This window comes from Mytilus galloprovincialis, chromosome 1, assembly GCF_965363235.1.
Source record: "Mytilus galloprovincialis chromosome 1, xbMytGall1.hap1.1, whole genome shotgun sequence".
Classification (NCBI taxonomy): domain Eukaryota; kingdom Metazoa; phylum Mollusca; class Bivalvia; order Mytilida; family Mytilidae; genus Mytilus; species Mytilus galloprovincialis.
The window spans coordinates 44172135-44192889 of NC_134838.1; the positions used below are offsets into that span (position 1 = coordinate 44172135).

The 20755-nt window shown below is 32.9% G+C and overlaps 1 protein-coding gene across 3 annotated transcripts in view; it reads left to right on the plus strand.

Annotated features, from left to right (window-relative positions):
• LOC143075382 (NACHT domain- and WD repeat-containing protein 1-like) overlaps nt 1-20755 on the plus strand; it is a 66710-nt gene that overhangs the window by 8135 nt on the left and 37820 nt on the right. The window contains exons 3-7 of one of the 3 annotated variants that reach the window (XM_076250774.1): nt 4359-4561; nt 5191-5306; nt 5628-5842; nt 11161-11286; nt 19898-20023. In XM_076250774.1, coding sequence (XP_076106889.1) covers nt 4359-4561; nt 5191-5306; nt 5628-5842; nt 11161-11286; nt 19898-20023 — 786 coding nt within the window. Of the gene's footprint in view, nt 1-4358; nt 4562-5190; nt 5307-5627; nt 5843-11160; nt 11287-15200; nt 15220-19897; nt 20024-20755 lie in introns of those variants that run through there. The other 2 variants (XM_076250783.1, XM_076250789.1) reach the window with 2 other exon arrangements.

A 20755-nucleotide genomic window follows, 5' to 3' on the forward strand; every position in this document is an offset into this window, starting at 1 on the left:
GTACACATGTTCCCTATGATATGATCTTTCTAATTTAAATGCTAAATTAGATTTTCTACCCCAATTTCACGGTCCACTGAACATAGAAAATAATAGTGCAAGTTTCAGGTTAAAGATTTTGGTTAAAGTTTTTTGTCAAGGTAGTTTTTGATGAAGTTAAAGTCCTATCAACTTGAAACTTATTTCATATGTTCCCTATGATATGATCTTTCTAATTTTAAATTTCCCCCTATTTCCACAGTCCATTGAACATAGAAAATGATAGTGTGGATGGGGCATCCGTGTACTAGGGACACATTCTTGTTCTCCTTCGGTTGTGATCCCCTTTTTAGCTCACCTGAAGTGAGCTTTTCTCATCACTTGGCATCCGTCGTCATCCATCGTCGTTATACTTTTACAAAAATCTTCCCCTCTTAAACTACTGGGCCAAATTTAACCAAACTTGGCCACAATCATCATTGGGGTATCTAGCTTAAAAAATTTGTAAGGTGACCCGGCCCACCAACCAAGATGGCCACCATGGCTATAACATAGGGGTCAAATGTAGATTTTGGCTTTATAACTCTGAAACCAAAGCATTTAGAGCAAATCTGACATCGGGTAAAATTGTCTATCAAGTCAAGATCTATCTGCCCTGAAATTTTCAGATGAATCGGACAACTGGTTGTTGGGTTGCTGTCCCAAATTTTACAAAATTACAAAATATTTTCCTCTGTAACTAAAGGGCCAAGTTTATTACAGATAGAGAAAATTGTAAGTAGCAAGAATGTTCAGTAAAGTAAGATGTACAAACACATCACCATCACCAAAACACAATTTTGTCATGAATCCATCTGTGTCTTATGTTTAATATGCACATAGACCAAGGTGAGCGACACAGGCTCTTAAGAACCTCTAGTTGTATATCCCACATTGTGTTTTGATCCATGCCTCTTCTTTTTTAGCTCACCTGGCTGAAAGGCCAAGTGAGCTTTTCTCATCACTTGGCGTCCGGCGTCCGGCGTCATCCGGCGTCGTCCTGCGTTAACTTTTACAAAAATCTTCTCCTCTGAAACTACTGGGCCAAATTTAACCAAACTTGGCCAAAATCATCATTGGAGTATCTAGTTTAAAAAATGTGTCCGGTGCCCCGCCCAACCAACCAAGATGGCCGCCATGGCTAAAAATAGAACATAGGGGTAAAATGCAGTTTTTGGCTTATAACTCAAAAACCAAAGCATTTAGAGCAAATCTGACATGGGGTAATATTGTTCATCAGGTCTATCTGCCCTGAAATTTTCAGATGAATCAGACATTTCGTTGTTGGGTTGCTGCCCCTGAAATGGTAATTTTAAGGAAATTTTGCTGTTTTTGGTTATTATCTTGAATATTATTATAGATAGAGATAAACTGTAAACAGCAATAATGTTCAGCAAAGTAAGATCTACAAATAAGTCAACATGACCAAAATGGTCAGTTGACCACTTTAGGAGTTATTGCCCTTTATAGTCAATTTTTAACCATTTTTCGTAAATCTTAGTAATCTTTTAGAAAAATCTTCTCCTCTGAAACTACTGGGCCCAATTTAATCAAACTTGGCCATAATCATCATAGGGGTATCTAGTTTAAAAAATGTGTCCGGTGCCCCACCCAACCAACCAAGATGGCCGCCATGGCTAAAAATAGAACATAGGGGTAAAATGCAGTTTTTGGCTTATAACTCAAAAACCAAAGCATTTAGAGCAAATCTGACAGGAAGTAAAATTGTTGATCAGGTCACGATCTATCTGCCCTGGAATTTTCAGATGAATCGGATAATCGGTTGTTGGGTTGCTGCCCCTGAAATGGTAATTTTAAGGAAATTTTGCTGTTTTTGGCTATTATCTTGAATATTATTATAGATAGAGATAAACTGTAAACAGCAATAATGTTCAGCAAAGTAAGATCTACAAATAAGTCAACATGACCAAAATGGTCAGTTGACCACTTAAGGAGTTATTGCCCTTTATAGTCAATTTTTAACCATTTTTCGTAAATCTTAGTAATCTTTTAGAAAAATCTTCTCCTCTGAAACTACTGGGCCAAATTTAACCAAACTTGGCCATAATCATCATTGGGGTATCTAGTTAAAAAAATGTGTCTGGTAACTCGGTCAACAAACCAAGATGGCTGCCATGGCTAAAAATAGAACATGGGGGTAAAATGCAGTTTTTGGCTTTTAACTCAAAAACCAAAGCATTAAGAGCAAATCTGACAGGAAATAAAATTGTTGATCAGGTCACGATCTATCTGCCCTGGAATTTTCAGATGAATTGGATAATCGGTTGTTAGGTTGCTGCCCCTGAATTGGTAATTTTGAGGAAATTTTGCTGTTTTTTTGTTATTATCTTGAATATTATTATAGATAGAGATAAACTGTAAACAGCAATAATGTACAGCAAAGTAAGAACTAAAAATAAGTCAGTATGACCAAAATAGTCAATTGACCCCCTAAGGAGTTATTGCCCTTCATAGTCAATTTTTAACAATTTTCTTAAAATTTTAAGATTTTCAATAACATTTTCCACAGAAAGTACTGTTATAGATAGAGATAATTGTAAGCAGCAAGAATTTTTAGTAAAGTAAGATCTACAAACACATCACCATCAGCAAAACACAATTTTGTCATGAATCCATCTGTGTCCATTGTTTAATATTCACATAGACCAAGGTGAGCGACACAGGCTCTTTAGAGCCTCTAGTTTTATTGATAAACTGTTGATTTTTCTATAACGTTTTTGTTCATCAAATCAAAATGGTGACATTTCGAGCGTCTACTATAGGTCAGCTTCGAAGTACAAAAGTTCAAAATATTCCTATTAGAATCGAAATAATTCTATCACGCCATGCTCTATGCTCATTTTAACATGGGTAGGCATTATATTTGTAAACATTTAATACCTAGCTAACGCTCGGTATTAAGATATTAACAAATATAATGCCTACCCATGAGCATAGAGCATGGCATGAAAGAATTATTTCTTAATTATTATCAGTCACTTGCTTCACAGTGAATCACTGAATTTTTGTTTTAGCTAATTCATGTTCTGTGTACTATACCATTGATATACATGTGTACCATAAGAAATCAAATCCATAAATCCCCCTTGTATGGCAAGTGCCATGCTCTCTGCACATCAAATAAAATTGAGAATGGAAATGGGGAATGTGTCAAAGAGACAACAACCTGACCATAGAACAGACAACAGCAGAAGGTCACCAACAGGTCTTCAATGCAGCGAGAAATTCCTGCACCTGGAGGCGTCCTTCAGCTGGCAACTAAACAAATATATATACTAGTTCAGTGATAATGAACGCCATACTAAACTCCAAATTGTACTCAAGAAACTAAAATTAAAAATAATACAAGACTAACAAAGGCCAGTCTCAGGCTCCTGACTTGGGACAGGCGCAAAAATGGGGCGGGGCTAAACATGTTTATGAGATCTCAACCCTCCCCATATACCTCTATCCAATGTAGAAAAGGAAACGCATAACAATACGCACATTATAATTCAGTTCAAGAGAAGTCCGAGTCTGATGTCAGAAGATGTAACCAAAGAAAAAGACAAACAATCATGACAATAACTGTGTTTATTAAGTGTATGGATTTCTCTGAAATTGTACTACAAGGTTCAATACTACAAAGGAAAGCATGGGATTGAGTTTAAGGGTTATTGCTCCAAGGGGGGTTACCATTTTTTTAATCGATTCCTTTTTTTTTTCAAAAATTTTCAAATTTCAAAATTCACAGTACATTGTATTGTGCAATAGATTTGTTAGATATTTGACCACATTAATTTTGTGACAAAAACCTATATTATGTCAAAAATTGGATCACAATCAAAATTCAGATAGTATCAAGCTTGAATATGGAGACCAAATTTGCCCCAACTGTTCAGGGTTCGACCACTGGGGTCGTATAAAGCTGCGCCCTGCGAAGAACCTGGTTTAATTTGTTCTGGTTCTGAATAGATTTGCAATATTTGCCACTGGACATAAGGAAATCAATTAATCAAAAAACCCTTTCGTAAAATTCTTAAAAGGACAGTAGACACAAGAATATATGATCTGTCATAAACAATTATCATTGAAATTCCTGACATGACACAGGCCCATTGACAGTTGACAGGTTAAATTGGCTAGTATTTGACCTTCCCCCTTATTTTTACAAACTTTAAACTTTGATAACTAGGTTTGTTTATGAATTAGGCTTTCAACATTGTTCAACATGGTTGTAGTATTTAAAAGACACTCCAAAGGCATGTTGAAAGCCTAAGAATGAAAATTAATTGTACAATGGTTAGAAACAATAAGAATATGAACCATTATTGTTTCAGACACTATGCATGAGAGAAATAGAATGATGGAAACAACATTTCCTCGCCTTAAAAAATATTGTCAGCAGAGAGGTTTTGAGTTTCAAATCGTGGACATGAGATGGGGAATACGAGATGAGGCAACCAATGATCACATGACTACAGAAATATGTCTTTATGAACTAGCTAACTGCCAGAAATACTCAGCTGGACCAAATTTCCTAGTATGTTTAATTTAAAGAATTTATCTTTTTTTGACAAGAGATTGACCATAGAATGTGTTTAGATTCTATCTTACATTACACTGTTGATTATGATATTTATTAACTTAATTAGAGGGAGTTAATAAATTTTCATATATGAAATTGCACAGTTTTGTAGATTTTAAGAAGATTTTAGGGTAATTTCAAACACTAGTCTAGATTTACTGTAAATATTTTTGTTTTAGTAGGAAATATAAACACAACATTTAAAGTAGAAAAAATAAAGTGTATATAGATCAGTAAGAATAAGTCAAACTTGATCATATACATGGACTTATATGTAAACATCGTCCTGAACATGCATGAATTATTTGCAACGGGATGTTAAGCAACCAACAATTCCATCAATATATGTCATCAAAATTAATTGATCCTTATCAACTGCTGTTTAGTCTGCTAGAAAGAATCAAACAACATATAAAAAAGTATGTATTCAAATGAGTTGGTTTTCAGCAATGAATTAAATTTGAAAAACTTCACACTTGAAGTTATGTTTTTAGTCAGGTCACTTTACAGTTGAATGCTAATGTTATAGGCATCACGTATAATCCCATTGCAGGGATATTTGTTACAAATTTCACTTTTTTCAGACTCTGTTGTCTCATAAATATGGATACCGTTCCCTTCCAAGAAAGATTCTTGCTGAAAAATATGAGAAAATAATTGCATACATAGATATCAGTGATCAACAACAGCTTTTTTCAAAGTAAGTTTTTTTTAATAAAAAGATAAGTCATGAAATTGTTGAAATTGTTTTTTCCACTTCTTTGAAGAAAATTTTCTTCTGATGAATTGATCAATGAGTGATGTATTTCTCTTAGAAGAAAGTAAAAGGTCCCTATGAATAAGCAACACAGAGAAAAATAGCTATTGTATTTATTCAATGTCACAGAAGAACTGACAAAAGTTTAAATACATTGACCAAGTGAAAGTGATTCTGTGGAAAAGTTTCATTACTTTTGCAATAATAAGCACATCATTTTGTTTCTTTTTCCCATAATAATAATGTAAAATTTTGTTATTCCAGGTGGTATGTGAAAGACGAGAACTATGACCCGCCAAAATATATCCTTCAGCCAATCAGCACTAACCTCCCAGAATTCCTTGAACAAGATGACAAAGAGAAACAGAAAGCAGCCAGAGAAAAATGGTGGGAAGAAAGTGACACTATGTTAGATGTCTTAGTAACAGCGGCAGAGAAGGCTTTACCACAAGAGGAGGCATATAAACTCAAAGTATCAGGTACATTCTTCTTCACTTGATAGAGAAGCAGTAGGAGGAAGTGCCATCCAAAATTCGGGTGAAAATATTCTTCTGCAGATCCAGAAAATTTAATCATTAATTCCTGAGTTCCAATATTGGTAAATCCCAAGTTCCCTGCAATCCAAAATTCTTGCAAAAATAAGGGCCTACTTAGTGGCGGATCCAGAAATTTTCTTAAGTGGAGGCCCACTGACTGCCTAAGAGGGGCCTGCTCCAGTGATGGTCCAGTGATTCCCTACAGTCAATTAATGTTTTTCCCACAAAAGGTGGGGAGGGAGGCCCCCTTTAACCTCCTCTGTAATCCAAACATCTTGAAAAAGGTTCTTCTGCCACTCTTAGTAGAATTATTGCATTTTCAGATTTTATCAGCCATTATTCAAACACTTAAACTGGATGACAGTTGAACAGAGAATAAAATATCACAAGTTTGTGATGACATTTAAGTGCATTAGAAATGAAGCCTATCATATCTTACTAACAAGTTTCATTATGTTTCAGACAGAAATCCATACCCCTTGAGAAATGCTGTTCAAGGAAACCTCATCATACTCCCTAAACCAAAAACAGAATTGTTCAAAAAATCTTTTATGTATTCTAGACCATTCTTGTGGAATAATTTGCCAATACTGTTAAAAATATTACAAATGTTAATTCTTTCAAATACAAAATAACAGATCATTTATTAAAACCAACTTAGCTGTATAGATAATATTAAGAACTGATTATGTCATCATGTTTATTTTTTCATAACATTTTATCAAGTTGTATTGAACATTATTATCATACTTGACTTTTTGGAAAGTTTGCTATAGCTTGCTATTGCTACTTTCCTTAGGCGTTGGCCTCAAACTTCCAGTGACAGACTATCGCAATTATTCTGCTCCGAGTTAATGTAATACTAGTGTTTGAATTCTGATTCTTGGAAGATTCTTTTGAAATTTTGAGTAACTACTCATTTGACTGAAAAGATTACAGCTTGAATAAAAAAGTAATGAATGTTCACCGACGATTCAGATAAATTTAACTTCATTTTGAAAATCAATCTCGCGTAGATTTCTTGTGACTTTCTCTTCAGCGCATGGCAGATCCGCGAAGTAGTGTTTGTGATACTGCGTTTTCATTCATGAATATTTCATGAATGAACATTTTCCCACTCTACTTTTATTATAGTATATGTTCGTACTTAAACGTGGTAAAAGCCTGAGTGTATCAAAAGAATCAGGAATGACTGATTAAAATGCGAGAACAAGTTCATATTTTGACCAAAGCCGTCGGATAATTGACAAGTGATAATGCTTTGTTCAAAACAAAACACAGGTTAAAGAATATAAAATACTCGATAATTATGTCTAATGTCTCACGCCAAGGACGAGTAAAGGTAAATACCGGCTTTGATAAAAAAAATGCATTGTTTTTGTCTAAACATCGATTGGAAGGTTTTGATGCCAAAAATCATTTGAAAACTTTAAATTCCGTTAATTAAATACAAATGTTTCACATTCCAATGTGGATATAAGGACCTTCACTCGTTCAGCATGCTCAAGTGGATCAAACTGACAGCAGAAAAACATTGACCCAACGTCAATTCTTCTTCAGTCTTCTTCCAATAATTTACATCATACCACCTCTGGTGTATTATCGCAAATTCATATCATATAGCATCCGTATTAAAAGCAACCAAGTCAGCATCTACTTCTTAGAATATTATAGTTCAGGGTATCAAGACAAGTGCTGTGGAAATGATTAAGGTTCATGATGTGAACCCTATGGCTAAAATGGCTGCATTATCACCTCCAAATTTAGATAGATTACAGACAAACCTGTGCATCTGGAAAAGTTTTAAGGCATACCATGCCCTATATAAATAGAATTCAATTGCTTTGTGTGTGTCATCCAAACACAGAGGCAATGAGTACTAATTAATACATCAAATGAATGGCTTAAAACAAAAATTCTCAAATGTTATTGACTCATAAGAAAATGCTTAATTTCACAACAGCAACTAAAATGTGTTACAGGTTATAAGCACCTCTATGAATCTAGTGTATATAAACTTTTTATTCCTGTCGTCATACTGCTATTGTTATGCTCCCACCGTATTGAGCTTTATACTTGTTCTTCTGTAAGTATGTACGTCCTTCCCTTACTTGTATGTACCTCTGTACATCCCAAAATTCGTTTCTGTTCTCTTACTTTAGTTTGCCTGAACCGAATTGTATGAAACTTATACGCAATGCTTATTACCACAATTCACAAGTCGAGTTTGAATTTTAGTTGCGTCACTTTTACCATTCTAGCGTTTTATGCTACTTTACAAATAGAAAAGTTGTTGGAAATTGTTTCAAATGTTATGAAACGTATACACAATGCTCATTACAACAAACACTGATCAAGTTTGAATTTTGGTTGCGATAGTTTTAGAGTTATGCCCCTTTACATATATATATATATGTAAAAGTTGCTGAATATTTTCGTTTGTTATCATGGTTATCGAACTATAGTTCGCTCAACCAAATGTTATGAAACTTATACACAATACTTTTTACCATAAAACCAAGATCAAGTTTGCATTTTGGTGGAGTCATTTTTGTCGAGCCTTCGACTTTAGTCGAAAAAGCGAGACTAAGCGATCCTACATTCCGTCGGCGTCGGCGTCGTCGTCGTCGGCGGCGTCCACAAATATTCACTCTGTGGTTAAAGTTTTTGAAATTTTAATAACTTTCTTAAACTATACTGAATTTCTACCAAACTTGGACAGAAGCTTGTTTATGATCATAAGAAAGTATCTAGAAGTAAATTTTGTAAAAATAAAATTCCATTTTTTCCGTATTTTACTTATAAATGGACTTTGTTTTTCTGCGAGGAAACATTACATTCACTCTGTGGTTAAAGTTTTAAAAATTTTAATAACTTTCATAAACTATCCTTGATTTGTACCAAACTTGGACAGAAGCTTGTTTATAATCATAAGATAGTATCAAGAAGAAAATTTTGTAAAAATAAATTTCCACTTTTCCGTATTTTACTTATAAATGGACTTAGTTTTTTTTGCCAGAAACAAAACATTCACTCTGTGGTTTAAGTTTTTAAAATTTTTATAATGTTCTTAAACTATCCTGGATTTCTACCAAACTTAGACAGAAGCTTGTTTCTGATCATAAGATATTATTCAGAAGTAAATTTTGTAAAAAAAAAATTCACTTTTTCCGTATTTTACTTATCAATGGACTTAGTTTTTCTTCCAGTTAACATTACATACAGTCTGCAGTTAAAGTTTATACAACATTTATTAGATTCATAAACTATCCTGGATTTTTTACCAAACTTGGAAGCTTCTTTCAATCAAAAGACAGTATCGAGAGGGAAATTTTTATTGATGTTTTTCCTCATTTTGTTGAGTCTGCGATTAACAGCAAAAGTAGGCGAGACACTGGGTTCCGCGGAACCCTTACAAATTTTTACTGCTCTAGGGTTGTGCCTCGTTACAAATGGAACCAGATGTTCTGCAGGGCACATGCTTTATACAACCGCAGAGGTCAAAACCCTGAACAGTTGGGGAAAGTTATGGACACAACATTCAATTTGGCTTGATACAGCTCTGAATTTGTATTGCGATCAAATTTTTGACATTGTATATAGGTTTCTGACACAAAACAAATGTCAAGATCTTACAAATCTATTGTGCAATACTGTGTAATTAAAATGTTTACACAATGCTTATTACCCCATAACTCAGATCAAGTGCAAATTTTAGTAGGGTCACATTTACAGTTTTTATGTTGTGATCCTTTATAACGTCAATGCTAGCGGGGGCATCATTTGTGTCCCATGGACAGTCGTTCCCTATTTTTGATAAAAGCCTTTAATATAAATTCACTTTCATTACAGTTGTATTGATTAAAGTTACTGTAACTGTCTTATTTATTAAAAAGGATGCAGTATTTTTTTCAAAGAACCAATGCTATCCAAAAGAGTTCAAAGGAGAAAAATGTTACTGTATTAATAACTATAGGCCACCATACGGTCGTCAATAGTGAGAAATATTTGTACCATATACGTGTAGAAAGCTATAAAAGGCCCAGATATGAAACATGTGGAACAATTCAAACAAGAAAACTTGCGTGTTAATTTACTAAAAACAAATATGAAGGACCTAAACCAAAAGAAAAATACTTATTCACAGGCCCTTGAAGTTGACATGGCATGGTTACTTAAAGAAATTACCAGAGCTTTCTGTATATTTCATTATTTTAGATCTACAGTTTTAGGTTGCAATAGAAAATATCAAACTTTTTTATGATTAACATGAAAAAAAATGATTTTTGATAATTACTGACGAGACAATGGTTTAGTTTGAAACATCAAAGCTGTGATGAAATACATATTTGAAATAATACACGTCTATAACCTTTTCGGAATAATACACAGCTACAGTTGCAAACTTTCCAGAGGTGCTATCCAGAACTTTGATTATACTAATGTATGCATTTTATATATTTGCATTTTGTATGATTTTCATGATCAGGGCCTCAGGGAAGATTAGTTATATAGCTAACCGTGTAACCCTCTTAAAATAAAGTATAGTTGTTTTTGTTGTTATCAAATTATCATGAGGACCTCCAATCTAAGGAATATTGAAGAATTGCCACCGTCAATATGTTATATTAATTATTTTTGATGAAGGAATAATTGTAAGTGTTACATATCTGTCTTGCAGGGTTCATCTGTCTTCTTTACATGACTAGAAGTGTCAAAATTGTTTGGACAAAAAAATTGATATATTAGGATTTATGTAATCAGATTTATCAGTGGGAACTAACTGTGAACTTTGAGATAACATGAATTTTGAGGGAAATGTGACATTTAGCTGTTAGTTTCTGTGTCATTTGGTCTCTTGTGGAGTGTTGTCTCATTGGCAATCATACCACACCTTCTTTTTTATATTTGAGATATTAAAGAGAGGCAACTGTACATGTACTTACTCATAAAACAGGGTTGTTCATAATTCAAAGTACAAATACACATGAACCTTGGTTAATAAACATTCGGCTAGTTGGATAATCCCAGTAAATACACTACAATATGGTACTCATACATGTAGTTTAGATATACATGTACATGTATAATAAACTATGATAATAAGTTGATGACACACATATTACTTTCATTCTGTTTTTCAATAACCTATCTCATAGTGCTGACAATGCTTTGATTTAACATTGTGATAGGTATAATGTATATAAACAATGAAATTAAACAACATAAGTTTGAAATTCTTTTTATATTATTTCTTTTAGTTACTCATACTGAGGTCATGAGTGGGTTATCCAGCCAAGATCTTGGAAAGAAATGTGTATGGTTGAAACGTAATATTACAGATATAGAGGAACAGAAACCCTCTTACCAACTATCCAGATTTATAGGTATACATGAGTTTTGAAAGATTGTATATATTTATATTATTGTTCATCTTTAGAGAGCACGAAAAAGGAACGCAGATAAAGATGTAGCAACCTTTTCTGTTCCACTAAAAATGTCTATCATTGCTCACGAAAAGTACACATCAAGTGATATGTAATGAAAGTTTAGGTTGACTACTAGATTATGGTTACAACAATTGTATATTTGGTCATTATGGTGTAAGTCTATCTTTATATTTTTGTCATTTTACATAAAGAATGATAAAAAAAAGAGATACGAAAAGTTTATATTTGAACCTGTTGAAGGATTTTAATCTTTACTATAGAAAGTCTGACTGACAAATTGCAAATAAGATTGATTGTTGATACTTTAATGTCTCCATAGAAAATAAAAAGTATACACATGTATTCTGTTGTTAAAAAAATTGACTGTGAAATACATTGATTTTTTAGCTCACCTGGCCCGAAGGGCCAAGTGAGCTTTTCCCATCACTTTGTGTCCGTCGTCGTTAACTTTTACAAAAATCTTCTCCTCTGAAACTACTGGGCCAAATTAAAGCAAACTTGGCCACAATCATCATTGGGGTATCTAGTTTAAAAAATGTGTGGCATGACCCGGCCAACCAACCAAGATGGCCGCCATGGCTAAAAATAGAACATAGGGGTAAAATGCAGTTTTTGGGTTATAACTCAAAAACCAAAGCATTTAGAGCAAATCTGACATAGGGGTAAAATGCAGTTTTTGGGTTATAACTCAAAAACCAAAGCATTTAGAGCAAATCTGACATGGGGTAAAATTGTTTATCAGGTCAACATCTATCTGCCCTGACATTTTCAGATGAATCGGACACCCATTGTTGGGTTGCTGCCCCTGAATTGATAATTTTAAGGAAATTTTGCTGTTTTTGGTTATTATCTTGAATATTATTATAGATAGAGATAAACTGTTTACAGCAATAATGTTCAGCAAAGTAAGATTTACAAATAAGTCAACGTGACCGAAATGGTCAGTTAACCCCTATAGGAGATATTGCCCTTTTTAGTCCATTTTTAACCATTTTTCGTAAATCTTAGTTATCTTTTACAAAAATCTTCTCCTCTGAAACTACTGGGACAAATTAATCCAAACTTGGCCACAATCATCATTGGGGTATCTAGTGTAAAAAATGTGTGGCGTGACCCGGCCAACCAACCAAGATGGCCGCCATGGCTAAAAATAGAACATAGGGGTAAAATGCAGTTTTTGGCTTATAACTCAAAAACCAAAGCATTAAGAGCAAATCTGATGTGGGGTAAAATTGTTCATCAGGTCAAGATCTATCTGCCCTGAAATTTTCAGATGAATCGGACACCCGTTGTTGGGTTGCTGCCCCTGAATTGATAATTTTAAGGAAATTTTGCTGTTTTTGGTTATTATCTTGAATATTATTATAGATAGAGATAAACTGTTAACAGCATTAATGTTCAGCAAAGTAAGATTTACAAATAAGTCAACGTGACCGAAATGGTCAGTTAACCCCTATAGGAGATATTGCCCTTTTTAGTCCATTTTTAACCATTTTTCGTAAATCTTAGTTATCTTTTACAAAAATCTTCTCCTCTGAAACTACTGGGACAAATTAATCCAAACTTGGCCACAATCATCATTGGGGTATCTAGTGTAAAAAATGTGTGGCGTGACCCGGCCAACCAACCAAGATGGCCGCCATGGCTAAAAATAGAACATAGGGGTAAAATGCAGTTTTTGGCTTATAACTCAAAAACCAAAGCATTAAGAGCAAATCTGATGTGGGGTAAAATTGTTCATCAGGTCAAGATCTATCTGCCCTGAAATTTTCAGATGAATCGAACAACCCGTTGTTGGGTTGCTGCCCCTGAATTGATAATTTTAAGGAAATTTTGCTGTTTTTGGTTATTATCTTGAATATTATTATAGATAGAGATAAGCTGTAAACAGTAATAATGTTCAGCAAAGTAAGGGACGACATCAAAAGTTCAATGAGGGATAAAAAACTTAATTCACATAGTTTTTTCACTGACCCCCACACCCCCCTCTTAACTTAATTTGGGAAAAATTGATTGACCAATGGGGATATATGTAAAATCGATTTTAGATTAACAAAACTTGCAGCAATGTTGACCCCCCACCCCCAAACTATTTGATTTAAGTTTTTTATCCTACATCGATCTTTTGATGTCGTCCCTAAGATCTACAAATAAGTCAACATGACCAAAATGGTCAGTTGACCACTTTAGGAGTTATTGCCCTTTATAGTCAATTTTTAACCATTTTTCGTAAATCTTAGTAATCTTTTAGAAAAATCTTCTTCTCTGAAACTACTGGGCCAAATTTAACCAAACTTGGCCATAATCATCATTGGGTATCTAGTTTAAAAAATGTGTCCGGTGACCTGGCCAACCAACCAAGATGGCCGCCATGGCTAAAAATAGAACATAGGGGTAAAATGCAGTTTTTGGCTTATAACTCAAAAACCAAAGCATTTAGAGCAAATCTGACATGGGTTAAATTGTTCATCAGGTGAAGATCTATCTGCCCTGAAATTTTCAGATGAATCAGACATTCCGTTGTTGGGTTACTGCCCCTGAAATGGTAATTTTAAGGAAATTTTGCTGTTTTTGGTTATCTTGAATATTATTATAGATAAAGATAAACTGTAAACAGCAATAATGTTCAGCAAAGTAAGATCTACAAATAAGTCACATGACCGAAATGGTCAGTTGACCACTTTAGGAGTTATTGCCCTTTATAGTCAATTTTTAACCATTTTTTGTAAATCTTAGTAATGTTTTAGAAAAATCTTCTCCTCTGAAACTACTGGGCCAAATTTAACCAAACTTAGCCATAATCATCATTGGGGTATTTAGTTAAAAAAATGTGTCCGGTAACTCGGCCAACAAACCAAGATGGCCGCCATGGCTAAAAATAGAACATGGGGGTAAAATGCAGTTTTTGGCTTATAACTCAAAAAACAAAGCATTAAGAGCAAATCTGACAGGAAGTAAAATTGTTGATCAGGTCACGATCTATCTGCCCTGGAATTTTCAGATGAAACGTATAATCGGTTGTTAGGTTGCTGCCCCTGAATTGGTAATTTTGAGGAAATTTTGCTGTTTTTTTTGTTATCTTGAATATTGTTATAGATAGAGATAAACTGTAAACAGCAATAATGTACAGCAAAGTAAGAACTAAAAATAAGTCACTATGACCAAAATAGTCAATTGACCCCCTAAGGAGTTATTGCCCTTCATAGTCAATTTTTAACAATTTTCTTAAAATTTGAAGATTTTCAATAACATTTTCCACAGAAAGTACTGTTATAGATAGAGATAATTGTAAGCAGCAAGAATGTTTAGTAAAGTAAGATCTACAAACACATCACCATCACCAAAACACAATTTTGTCATGAATCCATCTGTGTCCATTGTTTAATATTCACATAGACCAAGGTGAGCGACACAGGCTCTTTAGAGCCTCTAGTTATAATTCTTCACAGAAAGAATACTGTCTGTGCCATTATGTATTTAGAATAAGTAGAATTTGTTTGTTTCATTCTGATTTCCATTTAACCGCTATATGCAGACATTTATATGAATTTTCAGTAAATGAATCTCAATTGTATTTTCGTTGATACCAATTTTCGTGGATTGAGGAAAACTTGCATTATTATATTGTGGATATTGGATTTCATGGTTTTGCCAAAGTCTGCATACAAGCCTATATAAAATTTGTCATTTGTTGAACATTAAAATTTGTGGTTCAGCTGTATCCACAAAACCCACGAATATTGGTATCCAACGAATAATAATGAATCCACAGTACTCTATACTTCCACATACATGACTAATACTCGTGTATCATGTGTATCTAATAATAATTCATAGGTTATGATTTTAAGGGTTTCAGATTTCATTGATGTAAGTTCAGTTCTTCAAATCTTGTGTTATGTAAAGGACATTAGGATAATATATATATAGTTATTGCTAGTTTATAATTCTGCAGGAGTCCTAGCATTCTGCTGTTAAAATACCTTATGAGCATTGTCTGTAAATTGTCAAATTAACAGTTGTTAGAATGTATAGAAGCATGCAACTGTTTAAAAGCATTAGCATTCTGCTATTAAGGTGGCTAGGGCCTGCAGTTTCTGTCAGAAGTGCCGTATTATTTCAATCTTTACAGAGAATGATTCAAATTGTTCGGAAAAAAAAAGGGGGTCCCAGACCATTTTTAAAGCTCAAAATTTTACTTTAAACAGATATGTAAAAGGGACCCTTTTTCAATGAAATGATAGGGAAAATAGAGGTGTTGACATATTTTTATCTGAATATCAAAACAACTGTCTGTGACACTTGGTCCAAAACTGTAATATAAGGCCAACTAAAATTAATTAGTAGATTTTCATCCAAATTTTTGAAAATAATGGGGCGGGTGGGAGGATTTTATTTTTTAAATTTTATTTCATATGAAACCCTTTTGTGACGAGTTCTTCATATATGCAAGTGTAATAATAAGCTTATATCATGTATACACAAGTATGAGTAATCTTACATAATATTTCAAATCCTTAAATAAATATATCTAATTGCGACTTTAAAAACTTAACAACAAAAACGTGTGAGAAATACTCTCTTCAGTTAGACTACATGTACCTACACAAAATGTATTTTGGTTTCTAAACAATGGTTTGTATTACCATAAAATGAAGCAAATGCATTGGAATGCAACACAATTATTATGAATACAGAATAAAATAGAAACTCAGAGAGTGTTGAAAATAATAGGGTTGGTACTTTATATGCAAGATGAAAATATAATTATCATGTAAAACATGAACTTAATAATAATAAAAAAAGTTGTTGTTTACCTAATGAGTCTTTTTGGGTGTATTTGGACATTTGCTGTTTGTCAACATAAAAAGACAGCCATGGGTAAAATCAAAGGGCTTGCATAAATAAAATGCGTATGTTAGTCGACTTTTTAAATTCAATAAACGGTCATAAATCTGACAAGTTCGTACTTGTGTTTCAATATCTATAATTCAGTCATGTTTTCTGTATCAATGGTTTCCACGAATCTTGTGCTTTGGGTATCATTTACAGTTTAAATTTCCTGAGACAAAGTCATTGCATAAATAAAAAAGTCCGCAGTTTTCTAATCACAGAAATTTGTGACATACCGCGATTTGCAGTCTTGGAAACAGCGTTTTTCTCGTAACACCAATATTTCATGTCACTCTCGTTATCAATCTTAACTCTCGGAAGATGGTGTTGTCATCATATAGCAGCGGAAAGGTCGACTTAATCATTTTGGTTAGATTTACTCGAGGTACAAAACCGAAATTTGAAACAGGAAGCATTGAATGAAACAAAATTTTAACGGTTACCGGTAACGGGAATGAACAAAATCCGGAAATCGTAAATTTTATAAAATAAAAAAATTCGGGGCGGGGCGATTTCAGAGGGGCGGGCGGGGATGAAAATCTATCAATTAATTTTAATTGGCCTAAAAAGCTGAAATATAGCTTCAAAGAATTTATATATAAGCAAATAAAAAATATAGGTCACCGATAAGGAAAATAAATTATTTTGCCTTAAAACACAAAATTTTGGCGGGGAAAATGGTGAAATTGGGTGAATTGTCATTTTGAGCCTTTCACAGATACACATAATAACGATAATAATTTTTTAGTGACAAAAATACAATAATTTAACATTTTTAATCGATTAAAATATTTAAAAAAAATATTGAATTTACGACACAACTTTTCGTGTGCATGGTAATTCATGCATGAAATTATGCGCAGTGGAATAGTCCTGATCCCCCTTTAAAAGGAAAATTAGCAGTTATTCAAATACATAGATAGCATGTTAAAATGTATGATTAACATGCAGCTGTAAAAATACATCATAGGCTTTCCTTTTTAAAAAATGCTTTGATAGCATTCTGTGATTTAAATGCATGTAACAGGATTCTATCAAAATGCATAACTTAAGTGTGCATTTGTGATTGCATATGTATTTTGTATAGATTCTGCTGTGAATGTGTGGAGATGATACAATGTATAACTGTATCAGTTACAGTACTATGCTTGCTTGCATTCTGTATTATACTGTAATGAATAATTTGCTGTGATTTATTTTTTTAGTTCAAAGATTCTGAACAGTGTTTTGAATTGCTTGCTAAAGTTGCTTTTATGTTTGCTATCAGACTTCAAATTCAGATATTATATGACAATGAATTAGCAACTGCAAAAGCAGAAGAAATATTTGATAAAAAAAACAGGGAGCTGTTTCAAAAGTACCTTGAGCAAATACTATAAAATTGGAGAAGGATATAAAAAGTCCTATAATAAAGCAATTGTTGACTTGATTTCAGTTGATATAATGATTTATCAACCCCAGAGATATGAAATACACACTCAGCCTTTATCCTCAGTGAATATCATATCTGTAGGGTTGATAAATCATTTTCTCTAATTCTATGAAAATTTATCCCTTTCTGAACCCATTGTATAAATTTTTTAATCAATGTGTGGTTGCCAGTGATCTCAAAAGATGATTGGATGATTTTTAGGGTCTTAACCTCTCTCAGCTTACTGGATGAATTAAAATAGGCTAACAGGTGTTAATGAAATTGAAAACTTTGTGGAAAGTGGAAGGCACTCGAATGGTATTTTAGTTTGGCTAAAAATGAAATTTATGTTTTAATCATTAGAGAAACTGATTCTTACATAGTTTCTCGTGGATTAATGTATTTATCAAATCTCGATAGTTAAATTATAAATTTGATAATTTAACTATCTGTATTGGATAAATCCTTTAATCCACTGGTATCAATGTAAGAATCTATATGTATCAGCCTCATCAAAATTCAATAATTGTATACTAGAAGATAAATAGCTGATGTGTATATAAATCATGTTGGAATAAGAAGAAAGAGATGTGATCAGTTCAAATTTAATTTACAGACCAGTTTAAGGTGGTACCCAACACTTTCACTAGAATTAATTTTGCTCGTTTAATTTTCATAAAATTTTGACAATGTATTTACTTTGAACCTTTAACAAAAATATAAAAGTTTTGAAAATTTTGAACCAACCGTTTTGTCAGAAAAATTACACTGGTTATATAGCAGTTTGACAAACACCAATTTTGATCATTGAGAAGCTTAATATTCCCTTTACAACACAATGTAATTAAAACGTTGAGCTGACTTTACAGAGTTATCTCCCTGTAGTATTAGGTACCACCTTAAAAAAAAACCTAAAGGTGAGTTGGAATGTTTGTACTTCACACTGTCAATGTGTTGATATGAGAGCACATGTTTGCTATGCCAACTGTTTACCTGTTTAACAAGTTTGTTTTGAGTAACAGAGAAAACTTAGAAATCATTGATCATAGATTACATGTTATTCTGTTTAACAAGTTTTAAGGAACCATTTCTTTCTATCATTTTCAACTCTGCCATGTGTGAATAATTTTCAGCCAAATTGATATCATGTGTGTGTATGTGCTGTATATATAATTGCACCAATTTCAAGTGAATTTTCTGATACATTATAGCTAACATATTTTTTGTAACAATACATGAATATTGCATTCGTCAATTAATATTACAAGTATAAGTCATATTTATAAAAATTAAAATTGGCACACTGGTAAATAATTTTGATACTTTTAAATCAAGTTTTCAAGAATTTGTTTTTTTACCATTGTTGCTACGGTTAGTAATATTGATACATCTAGGTACAACTAGGAAAAAGCTATGCCCTAATCATCAGTGAACATGATTTTAAAAAAGAAGATGTGGTATGATTGCCAATGAGACAACTGTCCACAAGAGACCAAAATCACACAGAACTTAACAACTATAAGTCACCTTACAGCCTTCAACAATGAGCAAAGCCCATTTTAGTTTATTTTATATCTAAATAAGTGTATGTCACACACAATGCACATCCTGTATATTATATCATAATTTATCAAAGAAGAAATTTTTCATAACTATAAAAAAAAAAGAAAAAAAAAAAGGATTGTATGAAAATGCATTAAACAGAGAAAAAAACTGCCCCTTTCCATAACTGTTTTTATTGTCAAATGCTTGTCAGGATTTGTGACTTAAATAACTCTCACTAGTTTCCTTTGCATAGGATATAAATTTTGTTACATGTATCAATGGTTTCGGGATACTGATACATTTTTCATTGAGGTGCAATTTTACCTCACTATCTTTCAAAATTATTTTTAAGATTGCTCATGCCATGGAATACTATATTTAGAGAAAAATTTCCCCTGTTTTAATAGTTTCATATTCACAGATTAATACCAAAACTATTGTAAAAATCTACAGGGTATATGAGTATCATATGTAACTATATATATTTCTGATTAGAATTAGCCATGTTTTAGAACCTTAAGAACTCTCTGAATATATTTGATAGTGGACTTATGAAAGTAACTGCAAGTTACTGTAGCAGTCTACATGGAGATATAATTCTGTATGATGTATTTTTCAGCTATTAGATCTTGGGGTCATCAGAGTTAACAATATGTAAATGCTTTGTTTTAAACTTATATATTAACATTTGTTCTTTAGAATGTAATGGTCCTGACGAAAAGGTCAAAATGGTGAAAACATTGTTGGAAGATTTGAAAGGAGATTTGACAAAGAAATTACCAGCAGAGAATATCTTATCCTATAATGTATCATGGCAAGAGAAGGGTGAGTAGATACTCATCTCAACATTTTGTTTTGTCAATCCAGAGACTTATAAAATTAAGGTCACTGTGACTTAGTATTCTTTTAACTTTTTAATGTTCCAATTTTAAATTATTTTATCACCGCCAATGTGTAGACTAACAAATCATGAATACAGATTCAATTTTAATTGCCTTTATATTTACTGTTGAAAAGATCTTGCCTCTTTCATCTATGAAATTGACATTTAAGACTCTCAGATGTCAGACCTGTCTTTCTGGAATCTTTGATATTTTTTTTTTATATAAAAGTTCATTCTTTAGATTTAGTCTTTATATAGTTCATATGACTTCCTAAATGAGATTCATCAACTGAATAATTCAAATGGTATTCATGCTTTAAGCAAATTCTAACCCCTAGCCATGAATACCGTCTAAATATTTTTGATGTGTTTTGCTCATTGTTAAAGGCCATTCACTGACCTATAGTTGTAAATGTCAATGTCATTTGGTGACTGATTGAAAATGATCTCACAGGCAATCTTATTTTTATTATGCCCCACCTACGATAGTAGAGGGGCATTATGTTTTCTGGTTTGTGCATTCATCTGTTAGTTCGTCCATTCATTTGTTTATCTGTCCCACTTCAGGTTAAAGTTTTTTGTCGATGTAGTTTTTTATGAAGTTGAAGTCCAAATTAGAGTTTTGACCCAATTGCACGGTCCACTGAACATAGAAAAATGATAGTGCGAGTGGG